Here is a 17,784-nt window from a genome sequence, read left to right on the forward strand (position 1 = left end):
TCAGATGTAATGATTAGGACGAGACCAACCTCTGTTTACCCAGTGCGGTGGGAATTGGATAGAAGCAGTAGAATTCGTTTTACCACATGTCTTTAAAACAGGAATTTCTGCACCCTGTTAAAAAAATTGTCACAAGAAGACTTACATCTCCCAGAAATACACCAAATAGAGAGAGAGAGAGAGAGAGAGAGAGAGAGAGAGAGAGAGAGAGAGAGAGAGAGAGAGAGAGGTGGCGGTGCCACAAAAATAAAAAAAAGCCTTTTCCAAAATCACTTAATCTTTGGTGTCATTGATTCTGGTAGAATTGCGGTAAAATTTCTGTTTTCAAATTTTCTAAACGTATATTATTTTATAAGGTTTCTTGTGATTTTTAAAAATTCATGTTGCATTCGGTAAATCAACGCGTAAGATTTCAATATTTAAAAAAAAATATCAAAAGAGGTTTGTTATACTTTAGAGATAAATATTTAAATTTGTGGAAGTGATACGTTGCTTATGATGTAACATGTACCCCTCAATGATATTTAGATTGTTTTCATTATGTCATTTGCTTTATGGGTTACATTATACTCACTGGAATGAAGTTATTTCCGATTTTCCATACTCTAAGGTACATTGCTTCATTATTACTCCCATCAAGGCGGACTACAATTTGAGGATTATAGAAAGGTATCCATGCTTTGAAGACAATTTTCGTGACAAAGTTTATTTTTGAGCTGATATTAGAAGGTGTCCCGGGATCCATTGTGTAGAAGGCTGTCTTATTCATGGACTAAAAGGGATAAGTAATAAATTTAGGTTTAATAGGTAATTGAGAGTAATGGTTTGGCAAATAAACTACTAAAACAATAATAATTTGAACACGGTATTACTTTTATTCTAATACGTGTGTAAATTGGCTACATTGACTTTTCCTTAATCATACATTCTGAAAATTCTCAGGCGAAAAATTATTTTTAGAAATAAAAAAAAAATACAGCTCACCAGAAGAGAGGTTCTCGCGGTAAATATAACTTCTCCATTGAAGTCTTTACTGCGTTTTCCTAATACAGTCATGGTATGGTAATTAGTTGCGATTTGTTGTCTATCAACTAATCCCTTTGCATTGTGAAAGAAAACGTAGAATTCACAGCTAAATTGTTGATGTTCCTCACTTTCTGAGGGATATACATCAGCATCTACCCAGTGATAGCGATAATGAAGTGTTTTTGCAAATCCAGTCTGAAATGTCAAAAAAGATGAGGAAAAAGAAATAAAAGGAGCTCTACTGTAATAAATTTTATATAATGTTTAGTAAACAAATTTGCTTCTCTTTGAATGCTTTTCAGTTATTATGATTACACAGTGAAAAATTCATTGACAATAAATTGAACCATTCAGTTTTATATATAGTGAAAACATTAAATTTTATCCCTTTTTTCATTCAGCTAAGAGATACAATGTACATATATTATTTTTTTGCAACAGACATCATAGTATAATTTCTCAAAGAAGGAAATTATAAAATTACGTTTTACACATGTAAGTGAGAGATCTATTTTCTACGTTTGGGTCTGAAAGGGCTATCCCCTCCTTAGAACAAGTAAACAGTTTTTGAATATACCATTTTGATGGGTTGCATTTCGTATCCGTTGCCAAAAAGAGAAAACTAAATTGCCGTGGAACTGGAAAAAATGCAATAAAATGATAATATAATATGATTATCATAAGAAATGTTTTACTTACGTTTTCCAAAATCCGTGAAACAGGATTAAAATATGAGATTCTATTCTGAATTGCCCGTCCAACTTTGCACTCTTTTAGTTCAATGTCAAAATTTTCTTGGTTTTGGTTTTGTGACATTGAAATGACCATAACGTCAAAATGTCCCGTCTGTGACGTCAGAATTATCCTGACTATGGCTTTCATGCCAATATAAAGCTCCGATATATTGTCGATAATAGAGACGTTCAGTGTCGGAGTGATGTTGGGTGTTTTATAATCTTAAAAGAATTTAAAATACATATATACATACAAAAAATACAAAATAACCATTTTTAAATGCAACAGATTCCAGCATGCATGATGGAAATCAAAAGATAACGGTTGTACCTTCGTATAATGATATCTTATATATAAAAACAATAAGTGACAAATAAACTGAATTGGATTGAAAACAAGTCGGGAAAGATGTAACGCCATCGGGAAAAATACCTGACGTTGTTTCCTCTATATTAGGGGATGATAATAAACTTATATTCCGAGAAATTGTTGATGGAACTTCCTCTCCAATGGTACTTGAATCTGCTGTCGTTGTGTATTCAATCAATGTGCTTAATATTCCCTCATTTGTTGTCGGCTCGGGAGATAGGATACTTATATCTCTTGTGCCTTCTTCCGTATTCCCAAAAGAGATCTCCTCTTCACGTGTTATCCTTTCTAGACCGCTTACTTCTGTGTATGTTATTTTGTTTTCATCATTTGTCCTCTCTGTTTCTTTTGGGGCTGATGTTAATTTTTCTGTTGTAATTTGATATGAAGTTGATACATTTGTGCTTGTTGTGCTTGAAGACCATTTCTCGTCAGGAAGACCTGAAGAATGCAAGGTTAGTACTGTTGTAAGTTTAGATTTGTTGTAGTGAAATTACCTGGCTTTTTGAAATCATTGCAAGCTGCTCTTATTAAAAACGAAACTCGTAAAATACACTTACCCTGTTTTTGAGCATTTGCAAAAATACTTTGTTTTTAAAAAGTGATTTGATTGTACGAAGAGGTACTCTGAAGTTAAATTAAATATAAAACAATTATGGGATATTTATGCCCCCTTCGAAGACGGAAGTGCATATTGCTTTGCTACTGTCCGTCGATCTGTTGATCGGTCCAACATCAGTTTCCTTTAATTTTCTTTGCAGAGATTACACATATTTAAATGAACCCGGTACACACATTTATGATAAAAAATGAGGTCAAATTTTGCTTTGAGTACGATGAAGCCATTTTTGACAGAATTATGCTCCTGCGACTAAGAAACATTCCAATATTTGGGGTATGAGGGCTTAAGTGTTTTAAAAAAACATCTCAAATATAAATTTCGGGTTTAATCGGATTTATCAAATTAATGTGTCAATAAAAGTGAGCATTTCTTATTTATAAAAAAATATGAATAAAATTAAACATCTCTAATAGGTAAACGTCGACGATTTATATAAATGTTTAATTTAAACACTGTAATGGAATTAATTTTTATATTTGTATTCCTAAGCATACATATATATTTAAATTAAAGCATCTGATATATATTCTGAGAATTCAGAACGATCATCAATTGAATTTTGTACATAAACCAGAACTACATACAATGTTAAAAACCCATATACCAAAATCTTTCTATGTGCACTATTATGGATTTTAGAGATTTAGCTTTCTGAAATTTTACAGTCATATCTATGTTTCATTATGGAGTGTTTGGATTTCATCAATACTTTTCGAAAAATTCTTACAAATAAACATATTTTCTTGAATTCATAAAAAGAATATCTATTTGGAAAGTTTCCTTTCCATCCAATGAAGAAAACATAAGTCGTAATTAGAAATTCATGGATATAATGATATTTGATTAATCAATACCCCAGGAAAAAGTGGATGTTTTGATATATTTTTTTTAATTATTAAAACCCCCATGATCATTTGCATGTTACGATAATTACAAAAAACATAATAGGACATGGAAAGTTCTCAGTGTTGGCGTAGAAAAGGAGACTCTAATGAAATATTAAAATTCAATCTACCTGTAACAAAGATAGTTTTGCATTTTAAATTTTACTTTTTTATTTCTATATTAAATCTTATCTGCATAGGGTTCTCAGATTTTCAAGGTATCAATTATATATGTTTTTTCTTTAAAGCTATGATGAAATGTTTTGTCCCAGTTGTCAAATTGAAAGTGACGGATATTAATTTTGGTCAGTCTGGCTGTCCGGACTTCTAGCTAAATAGCTGTCGGTCTGTCTATATTTCTGCCTGTAACACTTTGGTTTCCTCCTGATATCTGATATTCTGATATTTCAAACAGTTTTTGAACTTTTGCAATGAAATTTTACAAAACAACTCCCTTTGACCCAACTCAGCTATGTTAAGGACCGATATGGAAAATGTGGCATTTGCACCGCTTAAATATGTATTACTTCTTTGAAAAATTGTAACAAAGCAACTGATTACTTGTATAAAATGTAACATAGCTATCAATAATGGATAGGACTTGGCTGTAGTTATAACTAGTTATATCGCACGTATCAGCTGTTTGTCACGTGACTTGTATAAAAAAAAAGAATTGCTAAGCTGAATATAGGAAATGGGGATAGTGCAAGGGCATACACTTGTTTATCAAAAAAAAAAAATGATACACAATAAAAGATGTCTATTTTCTCTGCCCAAAAAGTGCTGGGAGCTAGTCAGTGCAGTTTGCGAAGTACTGAAAATTTGGCCGAAAATGCTTATGATAGCTTAATATTTCCATTTTGCTTAAATTCTTTTATAAATAAAAATATTTTTTACGCTGACTGTGATCAACTCCCAGCACTTTTCAAAATATACACTATATAAGCAATAAATATTCCAAATTTCAGCTCAAACAAAATAGTCTATGCCCTTGCACTTTTGATGTAAAGCACGAGTACGCTCATCGTTTAAGTGATATTCTCTACATTTCCTGCCCCTGTGCAGCTCCATCGCTACTTGATAAATCCATATTCTATACAGATTGTATTTAATAAATTATTTTCTTTCAATTTTAATAATTAGGTTTAAAAATTAGCAATTATATCATATCTATTTAAGCATTCTTGTATTTATTAAATCAGTGAATCTAGTCCTCCGGATCACCTATGCTGCGTCGTGTCAAGGCTGATGACGTCATATTTCACGAAAGACTTTCTTCTATTACACGATTGTATTGCTATCAAGTATTACAATTTTACAAGATTTTATAAATAACCGATAAAATAAATAAATGCAAGTTGTTATTTACGAATGATTATGTTGTTAATTAATTTTTGTAGCTTGTTAAATTTCAATGACGTCACAATTAAACTTCCTATACAGTATACAATGGAATGTGAACTCTGACCTTCCTTAACATAGCTGAGAAGAAAAAGGTCAAAAGGTGAAATGCCAAGGTCTATAAATCAAAAATATCTGTTTTAACATTTTCTTTTCAGCACGATATCTAGAGAAGTTTTTGAGCTTTGGCATTGAAATTTCAAACACAACTCCCAAGTGCCTAATTAGGAAGAGATTCTTTTTTAGGTAAAAAGGTCAGGGTCGTTAATTCATATTACATTCTGAGTGTGTAAAACTTATTCCTGGGCTATTTGTCATAAGAGTTTTGCAAAAAAAAAAACTTTCCAATTTAACCTCCTTTAGTCTTGTCCACTCTTCTTAAAGTGTGTCCCTTTTTAACAACCTAGATCCACGCATGTTCTTCATTTTTGCTTAAATAGGGAACATAGTATCTGATTAAGCTTGTTGTAGCTAATACGGGCAATATTTTCATATCAGAGTATGTTCATTTTTTATTCAATGTACACATGTATATTAGACATACGTTACATTTGCAACCTTTTTAGACTTATGTTGGGAGATATTTTTGCAAATAAAATTGTCATTTTTAACGTTCATTGTGACAATTATTAATATAAAATAAAAAATGTTAAAATCAACGAGAAAACACTACTCCAAACAAAGCCTTACTTCATTTAATTGTGCGCTATTTTAAAGTAACAATTTCAACTGGACACGCAATATGTTAAGTTAAAAAGGTTGAAATTATGAATTACCAGTAGAATATGTCGCCAAAAGTAACTCATATTTTGTTAAAGGATTTGATTTTCTTAAACTCGTGGTTTTTCTTTCATGACTCATGAGACATGGATGAATGGCTGGACGTTTCCTCGTAGAACGACAGAACGAGAACATGACATAGGAAACTCGGGTTAAATATTGTAAATAACATCACAAAATAGCCTTTGTCTTAAAACAAGATTTTACAGATGCAAACATGTACATGTATGTGGCAAAATAATCATGGAGATATGATTGTTTACCAAGTTATTCAAATTCTGAAAGAGTTTGAGTGTGTAGATAAATGATGTTTGAACTGCTTTTGCCAATTAATGACAGATCGTAAACATTATTTTATCACAAAATATCTTTGACATGACAAGATTAATTTTACATGTGAGCATGTATTTAATTTGAAGATAGAGAACAGCAATCAAGCTCAGACCAAATTTATTATAAAACAAACAAGGGCCACTGAAAGCATCAGAGAAATGTTTTATTATTGTTTATGTGTGTTGGCATGCAAACATTAAAGATATTGATGATGAAGATATGCATTTATGATATTTTCAAGAGTGGAAGAAATACTCCGAGACTGAGTTTAACAGCTGTTAATTTCACGTTCACAATGTGTTATCTTGCAATCGAACAACTGTTACGTCATCACAGTACGAAAAGAATACTGACTCCTACTGCGTGGAGAAAAGGCAGTAAAAACATCGGGGCAATATAAAAATATAAAGAAAATGTAATTAACAGAACATTCTATTTTTTTGCATTTGGCAATGATTTGTTCATTCTTTTAAGACATAAAGTTTAAATATCTACAAAAAAGTATGCCCCTCTTATGAAATATGATTATTGACAAAGTCCACGTTTTGTCAAGGGGCAAACCCAAAATATGTGTCAGATCAAAAAGTAAAATAGAGGTGCACAATGGCAATATGTAATAAAGATTGAAAAAATTTCACTCAGTGGTATAAGAGGAGTTTTTTTGGAAAAAAAAACTATATTCACTTTTTACAAGAGGTACTGTGAGCAATGAGCTCACTAAATAATACCCCCCGCCTCCCATATGAATATAATGGCAGTATCCATGTTTTGCTCTGGAAAATTCAAAATATACGTCAGATCAAAAAGTAAAATAGGAGGTTCACAATGGCAATATGTAATAAAGATTCTGTGAAAGTTTCATTAAATTTCCTTCATTGGTATGAGAGGAGTTGCGGATAAGAGAAGGGTACCCCAAAGCGTAACAGACGGACGGACGGACGGACGTACAGACGGACGGAATCAACGATTACTATATACTCTCCCGCTTTTCAAGCGGGGGGTATAAAGATATAGACCGATTATATTGAAAATCATCTATTTTTTGGAAAAAAAAAATTTCATTTTCCTTGATACATGAAGATAAATAATCATGTTGTATCTTGACAACCATCGTTTTAAAACTACAATACACTTCAATAAATAATATATTCAAAGTGCTAAACGTGTTTTAAATAAATCTAAAAATATAATGTCTCTCAGAAAATGAATCATTTGATAACCGTATTTTACGGATTAGGTAAAGATTATCTTCAGACGCTACATACCGCAAGAAAATAACGTCAGAACGCTGAACAAAGAGAGATGCATCTTTATGATATCCATATCCATATCACTCTTTACCAAAAAAATTTCCAAAAGCTATCCAATTTTTCAACTGAAGGGGAAAACTGACCTTCATGAAACAACATGGAATTAATAAAGTAAGTCAGAACTCAATTTCTTGTATATATTTGTGCCCTACAGGTTTCAGGATAGATTCGATAAATTATTCATCACTCTGTATTTTTATGTATCTTATATAATAAGGGCTTTGTAATTATACCAATATATGTACTGCAGTTCTTTGATAAAACATCGTATTGTAATATGTTTTTTTTTCAGTATACCTATATACACTTTATATTTCCTGATTAAGAGTGAGAATGAAAAATAAATCTTATAATACTAGAAACGTTGTATTTGAAAGGGACAACTGATTCATTGTGTCAAATTTTGCTTAATGACTAAACTTTATTTAAAGGTTACTTTAACTTTATTTTTTGTTTATTCATTTTGAATTAAAGATACTTTCTGCATATAAAGCTAAGATTAATAAAGATACCAACGAACCATTTTCATTTAGATTGAAACTATATACATGTATGTATATATATGTACATTGTAAAAAAAGGTAAAATAGTATAGTATACATGCATAACAATGTCAGTTTCCCCCTAATACTCATTCCTATATGAAATAATTTTTTTTCGATTTCTACCTGTATAATTTCATCGGGGTGTACATATACACGTTGAAGAAAGCTGATGACACCCGAAAAGATGATTAAAAAAGGACAAAAAACTAAGAGGTTCATTTAAAGAATTTTACATGTTTTCCTGCCAGTTTTGGTCATATTGTTTGCATTTCAATATAATACATTGTATTCCTGCACAATTGATTTCAACAAAAGCATTCACTCCAAAGTAAAAATAGGCATAGAAAAGTGCGAGGGGCTATCAAAAAGTTTGGGATGAGCGTTATAAAATTAAAACCGCTTTAGGTACATGAATGAATTTTTAAATATATAGTTATTATAATCTTTTCTATCTATGGAATAAATCACAAATCATGAATTTTATTTTTTTTTATAAATTAGAAATGTTTTTGTCAGTAATGGTATGCCAATGCAGTGCAACCTCTAAAACCACCTTTTTACGACCTAAATGAAAATAAGAAAAACTATTTGAATATAAACATTTGACATCCAAAAATCCCTTTCATTCAGGTATGTGTTGGGACACTATTGTTCCAAAACATTTTTAATTTTTACCACATTCTGGAAGTTCTATGAAATTTTATCGTAAATCTTACATGCAGTATCCAAATAAATATTACCTTGAAAATGACGTCAAAAGGGGGGAGGGATTTCCTTTTCCAACATTCTATGGAGTTTTGCCCCTGTAAAACTGGTATACACCTAGGAAATGTTTAAACTGGTTACTGAGAAATAACATGCATTGTGGCAATGCACTTTGAAAATATTACGCATTTTGAAAAAAAAAAATTCAAAGTCCGTTAAATTTTGGACATACTAAACGCACTTTGAAAATATTTTTCAAAGTGCGTCAAGAGTATACATCAATATATTTCAGCATTGAGACACTTAACGCACTTTGAAAAAATATATAAAAACAAAAATTCTGGATTCGGTGTTTAGTAATGGAAAGAATTTTATTTCAGTGTTATTTATCTTTCAAAAAAAAAACTATTGAATTGAATTTACTCCCGTCGAGAAGAGGAGAAGAAAAGTAGAAAATCTCAGCCTAACTCTTTCTCTTTCAATACACAGGCGTCGGTAACAAATAAAACGAGTGGAGGGGAGAAATAAGCCCCAAAAAGCCCCTCTTCCCGTGCCCTTCGCCCGGTTTCGATGCCTACGTGTATGCTATACCCAAACAATGGATATGTATTTACATACCGGTATGACGTTGAAAACTATTGATAATTGAAGTAACTTAAAACAGATGAAAACTAGAAATTTTTCACTACAGTAGAACGTGTGAGAAAGAAAGAATTTTCAAAGTCTTGAAAAATCTATTTGTCCTTTTTTCTTAAGATAAATGTTATGCTTTAAGTCTTTCACTTTTAGCCCCTCCCCCTATTCTTCTAATTACAGACTAGAAATTTAAAAAAAGAAACGAAATAATGGTTTTAAACAATCATCTCTCTATTTTGTCTGAAAAAATCTCTCTTTTATAATATTTATAAAAACCTTAGATATTTGAAACATAAATATCTCAGGTCCTGAAGTGTCCCTATCACCAAAAAATTATCCAAACAAAGTCAATCATACCGATTATTTGTAAAAATATTTATCAAGCATTACATTTTTTCAAAGTGCGTTAATATGGACGATATAAACGCACTTTGAAAAGAAATTCATTATTTTCAAAGTGTGTTATCTTGGTCCCAAATTTAACGCACTTTGAATTTTTTTTTAAAGTGCGTTGAAACAATGCATATGCATCCAGATTACTTGTTTTTAATGCCAACATAGATTCAGAGAGAAAAGGGAGCACAGTTAATGTCGATTTGTAGTCAAGGGATGAAAAATCAATCACGTCAAATACTGACGTTGATCATGTTTTTAGCCATATTGAACTCAAAAAAACAAAATATGTTGGCACAGTCAAGCAAGGATCTCTCCCAATGTATAAATCCATTTGCAATAATATATGCATTGAAAGCTGCTGCATTGTAAAGTCATATAAACAAAACGGATTAAAGTACTTACTCAGCTCTAGGGAATCTCATCAAAATAAGTGTACGAGGAAGAAGAAGTGGATATTAAAAAATAATGACGTCGGAAATCATCGAACTAAACGGCGACGGCGCCGGGTGATCATATAATGTCGTTTTTATTTTATAATAATTTGGAAAAAAAATAAATGTATCAAGCTAAAATTTTAACATTTTTTGGTTGTTTTATGTACCTCATAAATTTTGTAAGGTCAGACAACATAGTACTAATCTAAGAGCATCAGTCCACTAACTTTTTGGTAACCCATCGTATACCTTTCAAAGCCAGAATTGCTCAGGAAACAGTAGCCAAGCAAAACGTCTTTATTTGTATCTCATGTTGGATGTGACAGTTCTATAAGGGATGCGTATTCCTTTCTGGCACCCTATCCAACCCCTTATTTGTCATTATAAAATATGTATCGGTATATGTCTTAAACATGAACAGAAATATCACTTGACATATGCTTATATTTACAATGTCCTTGAAAATCTTTATCTTTATACGACGTAAAGAAATAGGTACATTGATTGTATTTTAAATTAAAATTCTAGTATAAATATTATCCATTTATATATTTATATAATAAATTTCATTGACTTTTGCTGCATAAAAGTTTCAGCATTTCAACACTTGTCCATAACGTCAGAATTTTTTCATTGGACTAGCAAAGATCATTACTGAGGTTTTGACGGAATGATTTGATGATTTTTTCATGTAGCTATATCCCGATGATTTGCAAATATATATCTTTTCAAATTGATATCGCATTTTCCATGAATAATACAAATCTTCCTTAAGATTTTTTGCAGATTTCCCGTATTTGAGATACAAAACGCCCATGATTTAGCATTCTTGCCCCTTTTTGCTCCTAATTATGTAACAAATGAGGTATATATAATAATTTGAAGATTTTTAAGATAAACATTCTTCCATCATTGTAATAAATTGAAGAAAAAAAAATAAAATCTGCAGAGTAAATTTCCAATCGATCAATTAAATAAACTCGTTGTTTTACCAGCTATCTATACTATTTTTCTTTGCTACCAATTCGCTTATATGATTGATAAATCAATAATAATGGTGACATCGAACAACAATGTATATATAAAATGAATTTTCTAAGACACCAATATTATAGCCTGTTTTTTCTTTCATAGATTATTTTGAAAAAAAAAAATGAGAAGAAAAGATTGCGAACGATAATTTTATTCAAGCAGATAAATCCCCATTAATATATTTGCAAAACGTTTTTTTGTTCTTGAATTCTTAGGTAAGAGCTAGGAAATAAATTCTTTTAGATTAGTGTGAGATCTTAAAAAAATTCTCTACTCTCTAATCACAATAGGAAACTTTTGAATATCTGTACCTTAATGATAGAAGTGTTCAATTAAAAAGTATAACTATGATGCTAACTTCATACTTTCCTTTCTAATTACGTGGATAAAGCATACTTTCAAATAATGGACGGATACCAAAATGCTTTATTGATTTTTTATACAATTTTTGTAATTAACAATGTTTATGCAGTAAACTGGATATCGTAAATAAAACTGGTTTGTGATTGACAATGTCATTGTTGTTTTAATCAGGTCAAATTATGGAATTGTAGTTTGCATGAATCAATTTCAAAGGGAAAATAAAAATTCCAAACTTGGTTACATAACTGCATCATAAAGACTTTTTAGGTTTGAATTCTACATTTAAGAATGACAGTGGTTGTGTGAATTAACATATTCATGCGACCCTGTATGGTACAACAAAAAAGAGTCTAGTTCATGCTCAAAAAAGAAAAATTCATCACCCCTGATTGGCACCTCAAGCTCCTTGGTCTCTATTGTAAGCCAAAACATATTAATTTAAGCATTTTCATCACGAGCAATGGCGGCCTTTCTCCTTTTATAGGCAACCTAAGGCATGCTGTGTAATTACCATACACATAACTTTGATAAAACAACCTTGCTGTCATGACAACATTCAGGTTTATTAATATTTGCAGTTTCCTACGTTGTTTAAATCCCATCATGCAATGTTACTTCTTAAGTGTCACCGAAGACCACTCTTTTATTGTCCAGTCTAAAGTCAAATAGTATATATTTTCACATTCGACACTTCATTATCATTTACATATTCAATATTTGTAAATGCAGCACCCTGGATAGAAGAAATTTCTATGAACATACTTTGAGATTAATTCTTTAAAAATCTAGATACGCAGTAATCTGTACCAGCTTAAAAAGGGTACATAAGAGGGCTGTTCAATAGATAATGTCCTTAACTGTATGACGTACAATACAGATATTAAATAACTTTAATCTTTAATGAATTTATAATAGTTCATGTGACCCCCTTTTATCACATGGTTTAAGTGTGAAAAGCTGAAAAACAAGGGTATTCGAGACACTGCATTATAAATGATTGGTAAATAATCAGTAAACTAGAGTGAAATTAAATCGCTTCATTAAAGCTGCTGTAAAACTTGTTAAGAATACCGAAGAAATATTCATTCGCTGAAATATGTAAATTTAAGGGCAATCAATGTCTGTTTTATAGACAAATTAGCAGGTGGAATTCAATAATTAAAACATTTTATAATGGGTATCAAAAATAGGTATTGTCTTTGCCAACAAAGAATTATATATAAAAAAAAAACCAATATGCTCTTTGCCAAATGTTAATAAAAAATCACTGATGATGTATGATTGACTATAAGATGCATAGCAATTGGAAATACATCATTTCGGGAGTAGTGAACACTGTTTTAAAGAAACCTGTGACAGTAAAAAAGCTTAGTACTCGAAGGTCACTCTATGTTTTCAAAATGAGTGAAAAGGACAGCGTGTAAGAATATCAAAACAATTATCTTAAAATATCAGTAATTGTAGTTATCCACGGTTGTTTTAAATTCAAACGTATAATGAAACTTGAATCTTTAGTTTAAAACCCTCAAAACAAAATTTACAATACTATGCTCATCGCCTTTTGACTTGCTTCATTTTCCAAAATTGACAAAAAGCACCTTTCAGAAGGAAGAAACAAGTCCAAGAAATTAAAGGATATGCCATATTCCACTATACTGAGGGTCATACCAAAAATGAGTAATGTTCTAAAACAATCAGAAATTGGATAAAAAATGTAACGAACTTGTCCTTTAATAAAGAGAATATTAAGTGAAATCATGAAAACTAAATCATTGAATAGCGTCTTTTGCTTCTTTCCGAGCACCGAGGACATTATCTAGTCTTCACATTCGCTGTATGTTTCTACTAGGCCAGCTGTGAAATTGATTTGAAAACCATTTTCGTGTATACTCACGCATAGAAATATACACGGAGAAAAGTGCGTTAACGTGACGTCACAATGAGACTTCAGCGACGTTAGGTAAAAATGCAACAATATAAGGCATGTCGGTCAAAAGCTCTACAGAGCTTATGTTTCTGTTATAAAAATCCGACTCAAAATAAATTTTCTGATTCTGATTCAGGGAGAAATTCAAATATTGCGTATATTTTAGTTGCTTCCAAACATGTTAAATGTAAATATAAGGAATGTTTTTAAGTTTTATGTGAATTATTGGTGTGAATCACACAGACTTGCACTTAGGCATATTGTTCATGAAGCCCTGAAATACGTCTACCTGACAAGTCTGTTTGATTCACACACAAAACTTAAAAACATTCCTCAACTGAACAGCCTTCTTAGTCTACTAAGAGAGATGTATCTCTTTCTTGATGCTTATAATATATGATAGAAACCTCTTATCAAATGTTATAGTATTTGTGTGAAAAAAGCTATTTACAATGACACTATTTACGCGTAGTGGTTTTATGAGTTAATTAAACAACATGAGACAAATGCAATATGTTCACAGTATATAGTGCTCGCGTTCAAATTTTCAAAAATGAAAATATTAAGTAACTTCGTATTTTACTGCATTTGTGATGTTCTGAGTTAAAACACATTTAAAATGCCGTACTAAGTGGTCGTTTCTTTGAATTCAGCAAACGACTTGTTCTTCAATCCCTTTTTTACATAAATTATTCTACTTTTTAATATGTATCATTTTTCAATGAAATTAGATAATGTTATTTCAGATACTGTCTTTGCATTGTTAATGTTTGCATGTCCTACCCCTAGCAAGCTCATGTCAATGTCCTTTTACTGATAGTAAACCAGTTATCTAATAAATGGTCCTGATTACATAATTTACGTATTTATTTTGTTTATCTCTCAACTTAAAAAAAGTCTGATCAGAAAGGTTACAATTGATGTTCAATCTTATGACACTTATTTACATATACGCATTTAGAATGGCTAGCGGGTGTATAATATTCTTTTGTGTGTTAAGTTTATTGGTGTTGGTCTGCAGAGCACAGAATCAACACTGGAGAATATTTTTCAGCAAGAATCAGTTCTGAGGAACCAGCTTATACATGAGTTCATCAAGGATGTGGAAAAACTGAAGAAAAAATTCAACTCTAGAGACCAACTGATATTATCTTTACAACAAGAATTAGCCACTGTCAGGGAAGAAAATCAACAAATAAACGCAAAACTTTTGAACTTAAATGTGGCTTATGGTAAGTCTTTTCTTGTTTGAGAGGAAAACAGTGTTTACAAATGACAGAAATAATAATAAACTAAAAAAATAGTTTACGTTGTACTTTTAGTTTGTAGTTTAGAATGTGTCATTCCTTAAACTAAGGAATTTCATATGCAACACAAAAATACCATTCAAATTATTTCAACCAATTTCTAGAAACTTTGGCTAAATTTATACGGTTTTACTGTTCATCTTCCCCCTCACTATTCATGACCATTCTTGTCCCTTATGACAAGTTGTTTAAAATTAAGAATAAATAGCTGATTCTAAAAACACGTCCTTATTAAACAATGGTGAATGTCAAACATGTCTTTGATTCATGTAACAGGATTTTACACATTCACATATCCTCATACAAACAAACATAATTATGTATTTAACATTTTGAATTAATAATGAAAATCTTGAATTCAGAAATGACCAAGAATAATTTATACACAACAATTTTACAGAGTCTCGATTGACAGAAGTGGCGTTTACAGCGGGGATTACAAGTAACGCAGCCTTCCGAAGGGACGAAACAGTTATCTTCCCACATGTGATTACCAATAAAGGAAATGCTTATAATCCAAATGATGGGATATTTACTGCCCCTGAAAACGGAACTTATTCTTTCTATTGTTCTATCACATCATTTGAAACGAACAACTCATGGGTAAAAATAACAAAAATGGTGTTTCTCAAGTTGTCATCGGTGCATATGGAAGTGCAGATGATCATGATCCATCGGCTTCTAACATGATCAATCTTGAGTTAATCAAAGGTGACAGAGTTTGGGTGGCCGGGTATTCAGCAGCATTCACTCTTTTCTCAGACAACGGTAATCCAGTTGCAACGTTTTCAGGATTTCTTTTGTAAACTCCAAAATGGCACCTGTTTATTCTTATACTGTATACAGGGTTATTTTCGTCCAGTGTTATTTTCGCCCTTTCACTTCTGAAAACAATTTTGCCCCGTTTTAAATTCACCCGAAAAAATTGCTGTTGAAGAAATTATTCCATTTACTTTGAATTTGCCCCGTTTTAAATTCGCCCACGTCAGACTTGAGTTTACAGAGCCCTCCAGCTTCATGTGAAGAGGTGCCTACCACAAGTGATAAGCCGGGACAGGAGAAGGCACCACCCCACACTTTGTCTTTACAGAGCCCTCCAGCTTCATGTGAAAATGGTGCCCTCAACAAGTAATAAGTCGGGACAAGAGAGGACACAACCCCACACCTTGAATTTACAGAGCCCTCCAGCTTTATGTGAAGAAGTGCCTACCACAAGTGATATGCCGGAACAAGAGAGGGTACCACCCAACACCTTGAGTTTACAGAGCCCTCCAGCTTCATGTGAAGAGGTGCCTACCACAAGTGATAAGTCGGGACAAGAGAGGGTACCACCCCACACCTTGAGTTTACAGAGCGGTCCAGCTTCATGTGATGAGGTGCCTACCACAAGTGATAAGCCTGGACAGGAGAAGGCACCACCCCACACTTTGTCTTTACAGAGCCCTCCAGCTTCATGTGAAAATGGTGCCACACATCAGCTTCAGTAATACCACAAGTAATAAGTCGGGACAAGAGAGGGCACGACCCCACACCTTGAGTTTACAGAGCCCTCCAGCTTCATGTGAAGAGGTACCTACCACAAGTGATAAGCCGAGACAAGGGAGGGTACCACCCCACACCTTGAGTTTACAGAGCCCTCCAGCTTCATGTGAAGAGGTGCCTACCACAAGTGATAAGCCGGGACAGGAGAGGGCACCACCCCACACCTTGTCTTTACAGAGCCCTTCAGTTTCACATGAAGAGTTGCCCACCACAAGTGATAAGTCGGGACAAGAAAGGGCATGCCTACACCACAAGTCATCCACAAGTGATAAGCAAGGACAAGAGAGGGCACCACCCAACACCTTGAGTTTACAGAGCCCTCCAGCTTCATGTGAAGAGGAGCCTACCACAAGTGATAAGGGCATCACCCTACACCATGTGAGTCTACCACAAGTGATAAACCGAGACAAGGGAGGGTACACAGTTTAACGGTCCAGCTTCATGTGAAGGGGTGCCTTCCACAAGTGATAAGCAAGGACAAGAGAGGGCACCATCCCACACCTTGAGTTTACAGAGCCCTCCAGCTTCATGTGGAGAGGAGCCTACCACAAGTGATAAGCCGAGACAAGAGAGGGTACCACCCCACACCTTGAGTTTACAGAGCGGTCCAGCTTCATGTGAAGAGGTACCTACCACAAGTGATAAGCCGGGACAGGAGAGGGCACCACCCCACACCTTGACTTTACAGAGCCCTCCAGCTTCATGTGAAGACACTACCATTACTGGTGAACAGTCCCTAGAGTCTTCATTACCAACTTCATCTACTCTCTCTGCTAAAGATGAAAAGTTACTTAAAGACCTCATGGAATACGTCATTTTTAGCAGTGATGAGGATGATGATTGGATTGATGAAATGGATTTGGATTAAGAGTTTATTCCTTCAGAGTCAGAGGAAGAAGAGAGTACTTCTGATGAGGATATATCATCCTCCACGTGTGTTAAAGGTGTTAAGAGAAAGAGTTATGAAGATGATGTGCTTATTTCATCTACAACTAATAAGGGCATTGACAAGGATCTTGTAGAGAATTCTGACAGTGACGTGTCTGAAGAGATCCCTTACCTTCCACCATTAGGTCCATTATGTAACCCACAGTCCAATGAAAATGATGCATCTTCTTCAGAGTCTGATAGTGACATAGACATTGTTGAGGAGGAAATTATCAGAGATATTACTTATCCCTCAATCTTTATTAGAAAAACCATCTCTTCAAAAACAACAAAATCTGGAAAATTTAAAAAATCTGACCGTGTTTACAATACTAGACACTTCTGCCCATTTTGTTACAAGTCAGTATAAAATTGCATACAACATTTGAATTCAAAAGCACATAGCAAGGAGACAGAAGTTGTTAATCTCAAAGCCCTAGTTGGTAAAGAACGCCAGAAGAACATCTCAATGTTGAGAAATAAAAGTGACCATCTGCAAAACGAAAAAAC

General features: G+C 32.9%; 2 protein-coding genes across 2 annotated transcripts; both read left to right on the forward strand.

Annotated features, from left to right (window-relative positions):
* Positions 1 to 5,822: 5,822 nt before the first annotated feature.
* LOC134250865 (uncharacterized) lies at positions 5,823 to 15,635 on the forward strand. Its single transcript, XM_062733215.1, has 3 exons — positions 5,823 to 5,834; positions 14,520 to 14,730; positions 15,206 to 15,635. Exons 1-3 carry the CDS (start codon positions 5,823 to 5,825, stop codon positions 15,493 to 15,495), a joined length of 513 nt encoding a protein of 170 aa, XP_062589199.1. The 3' UTR covers positions 15,496 to 15,635.
* A 282-nt stretch (positions 15,636 to 15,917) lies between these two features.
* On the forward strand, positions 15,918 to 17,634 carry LOC134250874 (mucin-2-like; the record flags this gene model as incomplete). Its single annotated transcript, XM_062733228.1, has 4 exons — positions 15,918 to 16,288; positions 16,389 to 16,725; positions 16,862 to 17,072; positions 17,232 to 17,634. Coding segments are annotated over exons 1-4 (1,322 nt in total), but the record flags the coding sequence as incomplete, so codon positions are not given.
* Between the last annotated feature and the right edge of the window lie 150 nt (positions 17,635 to 17,784).

Source organism: Saccostrea cucullata, unplaced genomic scaffold, assembly GCF_032062105.1.
Source record: "Saccostrea cucullata isolate Sc308-1 unplaced genomic scaffold, CSIRO_AGI_Scuc_v1 ctg13281, whole genome shotgun sequence".
Lineage (NCBI taxonomy): Eukaryota > Metazoa > Mollusca > Bivalvia > Ostreida > Ostreidae > Saccostrea > Saccostrea cuccullata.